General features: G+C 36.2%; 1 protein-coding gene across 1 annotated transcript; it reads right to left on the bottom strand.

Moving 5' to 3' along the window:
- Positions 1-267: 267 nt before the first annotated feature.
- LOC110370395 (uncharacterized) lies at positions 268-3,804 on the bottom strand. The gene is made up of 6 exons (XM_064038928.1): positions 3,597-3,804; positions 3,178-3,256; positions 2,691-2,822; positions 2,142-2,215; positions 1,846-1,953; positions 268-435 (listed from the first exon to the last, which is right to left on the bottom strand). Exons 1-6 carry the CDS (start codon positions 3,623-3,625, stop codon positions 282-284), a joined length of 576 nt encoding a protein of 191 aa, XP_063894998.1. The 5' UTR covers positions 3,626-3,804; the 3' UTR covers positions 268-281.
- Positions 3,805-5,954: the final 2,150 nt, after the last annotated feature.

Raw genomic sequence — 5,954 nt, 5'->3', positions numbered from 1 at the left:
TTTAGCTACACCGGATTTGTTGTATTTGTCAGAATTTAAATGTATTTTTGTAAAGATAGTAAGTAGCCAACTATGCCCGGGTGCCCGGGTTGAGTAGGTCAGATGGGCAATTGCTCCATGTAGAATACTAGTACTCAGCTGCATCTGGTTAGACTAGGAGCCGACCCCAATACAGTTGGAAAAAGGCTAGGCCGATGATGAGTAAGTAGCCAACTTCACACATGCAAAGTTAGTTAGGAAACGTTGAAAAGAAGAAAAAAAGCAGTATCTCCTAAAATCGTTTAATGCGAGTGTGGCAGTTGAACAAGTCTGGTGATGTAATCGAAGAGGCTGGTGGGACAGTCCTGCAGGTACTGGTCACAGTCGCCGCGGTGACCAGCTGCTTCGGCCTCGTAGTACTCGTCATCCAGACCTTCCTCTCGTGATGATGACGGTCTGCAAGGAAGATAGTGAAAAGTTCTTCAAAATCGGAAGTAAAATATCTATTCTGAGATCCAATATATCTATTAGAAATGAGGAAAGTAGCGAGATGAAGTCCTTAGGAGATTGAATTGGATTTTAATTTAATTAAATTAAAATTAAATATTGTTTATTTCAGGTAATTACCCATAACATACACTAGATACAGACTAACACAAACACAAACTTTGAAATACATAATACTTAATAAAATAAAATAACAAAATTAAAAAAAAATACGTGTGGCACTCGGGGACTGCCGCGGTAAAGCTATTGCATAGCATTCTGTATCAACTTATGCAATTATAATTATTAATTACTAGCCGTTCCCCGCGATATTACCCGCGCCCGGTGTATTTTTTGCCGGTCTGGTACATGGTGAGCAGTAGCGTCTACCTACATTTGGTATTGGTATACTCATATAAGTTATGCTATCCTGGTACATGGTGAGCAGTTGCATCGAAATTTCGTTATTAGTATACTTTACTAAGGTGAATTATGCTGTCCTAGTACTTTACTTTTGTGGTTCTGCCTCCGTGCCCGTCGGAGTGGGGAGCGTGAGGTTTTTTCGTTACGGAATTTCTGGATTTGGTCCCCGCGCTCAAGGCCTGCGATAGAAGCTATGCAATAGCTTAAAAAAAAGACAATAATTTCTCAAAACCATGATATTAAAACTAAACGACGCTAGTTAGTTTTGGTAGATAGGCGTTTTGAACACTATTTTAACACGGACCTAAGTAAGTATACGTGAGAAGGAGAAGACACAGGGTTCCTGTTGGTTCAGGTAAATAAACGGAAAGGTAAAAGAATCATGATGACGATAATAATCGGCTATTTATTTTCAATTTACATCAGGCTGATCACGAAAGATACTGCATATAAATGCCCAAAGATCCCTCATTTTTCTTCAAAGGGAAACGCAAAGGAGCACCGATTTATATCCAGGCCACCCAATCGAGAGAATTTGATTTATTCCAATCACATAATTCATGACAGACAGTTAAGCGTATTTGTATTCATCGAATTGTGTCGGTACTTAATATTATTATTTATGCACGATTTTTTGTCGATGATAGCAAAATTGTAATATTTGATATATGTCTATAAAGTAACTTGGTTGTGTTGGTTATATTGGGACAATAGTGCATCAGTTGTTCCTGCATAATTTTATCAGGAAAAATGTGGCAGTCATTATATTTTATGATGCAAAGTTTTGTTTTCAAAAATCACCCTTACATGCGGTTCATAATTACTCATGAAGTCTTCTACATTGTTCAACAACTTAACTGTGGGAATCCAGATGAACAATATAGAGAGGTAAGGTACAAGTACCTACCTATATCATCACGATTTACGTATAAGACAAAGGTTTGTGGTGAAACTTACGTGAATATAATGTGCAGGATGTGTCCTAGAATGCCGTTGTGGTGTAGCGGAGTCTCGGCCGCCTCGCAAATGTTACGCAGCATGCACTCCTTGCCTTTCATGCCGTATCTAGAATTTAGAGTTCATAGGTTTTATAATTATGTTTAGTATGGAAAACCTGTTGATGAGCTTGTAAGTAATTATGGAAGATATGGCAAGATTTAATTTACAAGGTAAATAGGTACACTGTACTGTAGGTTCCTGTGTATGTGGCATCCAGATAAAAAATAAATATTGAGTAAGTAATAGGTACTCACTCTTGAAATCGGTTCTCTAATACAGTGTAAGTCAGCTCTCTTGATATACTGCGACTCTGTCTAGATGTAACCACCTGAAATCAATAGAAATATCGTATTGATAATCTTCTCTAAAAACATCACAGGACAATGTCATACGTATTGAAAACTAGCTGATCCCGCGAACTTCGTGTCGTTTAAACCTTACCTGGACCTCTACAAACAGTTTAAAACCAAAATGAGCCAAATCGGTTCAGCCATTCTCGAGTTTTAGTGAGACTAACGAACAACAATTCATTTTTATATATAAGAAGATAAAGCCCTTAAAGGCTATGACAAGAACAAAGCTACTTCCAGCTTCCAGAACAAAATTAATTCCATATCTGCCAATGCTTGATCTTGCTAAACCAGATATCTAAGTAAAGAGCTCATGACAAAGCAACATTCATACGAGCCGATCGACCGTTATCACCGTTTGTCGTGGTCGAGCTGTAGATAGTACTCGGCTGCATACAGTGAGTCCAGAAGACCACTGTTATGGTTTTACTTCATAAGATTTTCTGTACTTACCGGTAGATTAGGAAATAAGACTTCATCAATTTCAGTAATGTTGTTCAGCGTACTGTAGTTGGACTCGAAGTTATATGACACGAACACGTTCTTGTTAGGTATGTCTATAGGCACGGCTATGGCCAGGAAAGTCTGAAAATTAAGTCGAAAAAATAATTATTTCACATAGCTTAAATTGATCTAAAAGTAAAGTAGATTAGTTATACTGGAAAAGGTGTTTTTCTAAGCGAAACATTGTAGTGAGGTTCCTGATACTGCAAATTGGTAAAACATTTTCAATAAGCATTAGGGTAATAATTGATTTTTGTATTAATAACTTTTTAATGGAATTCAAATAAATAAGTCTCAACGAGTCCTGAAGCACCTCAACTGGAAGGTACTTAGGTGTACTGTAATTAGTTCATAAGGCCATGGCGATGCCACATAAATGTTCAGTGCCTTCAATAATATTCTAGGATATAATAAATACTATTAATATTGATCTTACCCCGTAAAGACTGGTAGGTGGGAAAACTAGGGATCTCTTTTGCTCCGACTTCCCTGAACTGCTGGTGAATATGAGACATCTGAAATAAACGAGTTACTTAGAGTTATTTATTATTATATTTTTAGAAGTTATTTAGAGTAGGTCTTTGTCCATTATAAAATTCACTTCATTAAACTAAGTAATGGTTCCTATCTGCAGCTGCCTAGCCTTTTCCCAACTATGTTTGTTGGGATCAGCTTCCAGGCAAACCGGCTGCAGCTGTTTACCAGTGTTTTACAAGGAGCCTATCTGCCCGTTACCCGGGCAACTCAGTAACCCTTGGTTAGACTGGTTTCAGACGTACTCAAACCAAACACCAATTAATTTTCCCTATCTTGACTCTAATTGTTGTTTTAAAAAAATAAAGTGCATGTACTTACAACGTAAACAAAATTTTAACACACTTCATTTTGAACAATAGCAAAACATATAACACAAAATATATGTAGTATGTACACACAAACACTGCTACGCATTCACTGGTACTAATATTTTTTAAGATGCGCAAGCGACTAACCGTTCCACATTCTAGTAAATTATCGTATGCTCGCTAAACTAGCGTGCGACACTTTCGAGAAATGGAGCCTCAAGAAACTGAGAAACCTGCTCGTTTTCTTCGGTTGTCATATATGTATTTGAAGTACTTTAATAAAGGTCATTCGTATTTTTCCATTAAATAAACATGTAACCATTCTTTCATAAAATAATAGCATTCAGAATTGACTCATATTTAGAAGCATCGTTTCATGGTTACACTTATTATCCACTTAACTATACACACTTATACAAACTTAAATGTTTCATAGACAAAGATAATTTTTACTATAAATTTTCCATAGCAACAATGCACCATAAATATTCGAGCCAACAATAATTTCAGTCCCGTTACATGACACAAGTCTAGCTGACGCAAAGGTCCTAATTGACCTACAACATAAGAAAGTGACCTGGTATGTCAAACCAAGACATTGTTGGCATAACAACTAAATCTGGCCAAATCTGTGGACTTTCTTCAGCTTGAATGATAAGGAAATCACGCTTACATAATTATTGTTGAAGTGAAAGGCTTTGAAAGAAAATCTATTCTGAAGATTATAAGCCGTTTTGTGTGCGGGTTCCAAGAAATCTCTAATTGCTTCAATGTTATTGACTGCGGTACAATGTTATACGCAATTTCAAGAGCAGTTTTTATTCTATTCATTTGAAAAAAAATCTAAACTCTTTTTTTTATATAGGTACCTGCTTCCAGAAACTCAAGACTGCTACAGAAGGGCTACCTACGGGATTGTTCAAATGAGTTACCGCGGCCCTGGTACAGTAAGAGCCTGACACTCCCTCACGTTGCACCCACAGCTGCGGGAGGGGTCACTTGATGATTTCCGATTAAAAAGATTCCTGCAGAAATAGTCTAAACCAGAAACCCAATGAAAAATTGCTTGATAAGGGAATTACTGAAGACAGTTAGAAGCCTATGAACCAGATCCGAGGGAGTACCTAATTCTATTTAAATATGTGTTTTGATAGGGCCTACAGATAAGGGGCCTGTAAGTAACGGAAAATAATATAGAAAAGTATTCGTACAAATATATATCATTCAAAAACTGAACAGCTGTGCATCAATTTTATTCATAGATCCGAAGCTTCAAGTCTAAATATTCAAACTGGGAGTAAAATTTATCTCAAATGCTTCTCACAAATTGGCTTTACGTCGTCTTGACAGATGTAATCGTGGAATTTACGTGACAAAAGCTCCTCAACAGACATTATTGAGGGCTGTTTACACCAGTTAAATGTAATAGACGCATTAGTCATGTAGGTGACAGGGTATGAATTGCGCTGGTTCGGTGGGTAAGGGTCTTTATTATTTTTTGTGATGTTGTGATTGTAATATGGATTTAATGTCTTGATGGTATGTTTTCCTCGAAAGGTTAGGTTATATATTATTATATGTTCACGTAGAAATCGTTTTACCATGTAATCGCTTTGATCATAGGGTAAGTACTAAGGACCTAAGTTATTAGGAATATTCTCAACTACACTAAGTGGTAAATGAAACTACTTTTTGACAAACAATTATAATATTTTTACGTCTGGTTTTATAATTCTCGGTTTAGCAAAACAAGAGAATGCATTTTATAAATACACAGGCAAGATTAACTTTTTGCACCCAAAGCGTAACCTGACAAAAGGTCGGAAAGAAGTTTTTTGAAAGTTTGCATAACGATATCTATCCCCGTTTCCAATATGAAAGGTCCTCAACAAAATCTACATAATAAAATGGAATTTTCCTTGAAATGTCACAACCACTCGTGACGTCGATACTTATATAAGATTTTCCTTTATTTCCCTTTAAATAAATATATGTATTTTGTGTGTGGATCGACGGACTATTCCTTATTTCATCTCTCAAATAATTGCTCATTATTTCGATATTTTTCTTTTGAGATACTTAGAGGACTTTTGGAATATTAGACAAATTATTTCTTGGAACTGCTAACTAGACCTTGTTAGTTTAATTGATATTAGCTTAACAACAATATAAATGATTGCTTTTATTTATCAAACTACCACCATCACAAAATTGCGTCTCCAAATGCACGCTTCATAAAAATCACTCAAAAATTCAACCCTAAAACGACGTATGAGTAAAACCCGTTCAAAAATGTTCACCAATTCTGGTTTAACCGTGTGTTTATCCATGGTAATATCGTCGAACGATCATCAGGCTATGTACGATC

Source organism: Helicoverpa armigera, chromosome 17, assembly GCF_030705265.1.
Source record: "Helicoverpa armigera isolate CAAS_96S chromosome 17, ASM3070526v1, whole genome shotgun sequence".
Lineage (NCBI taxonomy): Eukaryota > Metazoa > Arthropoda > Insecta > Lepidoptera > Noctuidae > Helicoverpa > Helicoverpa armigera.
Note: the sequence above shows the minus strand (reverse complement) of the source record. Positions and strands in the feature narration are given on the sequence as shown.

Bases quoted from the DNA above. Each gene is read 5' to 3' on its own strand.
- LOC110370395 (XM_064038928.1), bottom strand. From the start codon at position 3,625: ATGAAGTGTGTTAAAATTTTGTTTACGTT. The intron at 3,257-3,596 runs GTAAGTACATGC...CGTTTATTTCAG, and splicing joins GTTAAAATTTTGTTTACGTT to ATGTCTCATATTCACCAGCA. The intron at 436-1,845 runs GTAAGTTTCACC...TCTTCCTTGCAG, and splicing joins ATCCTGCACATTATATTCAC to ACCGTCATCATCACGAGAGG.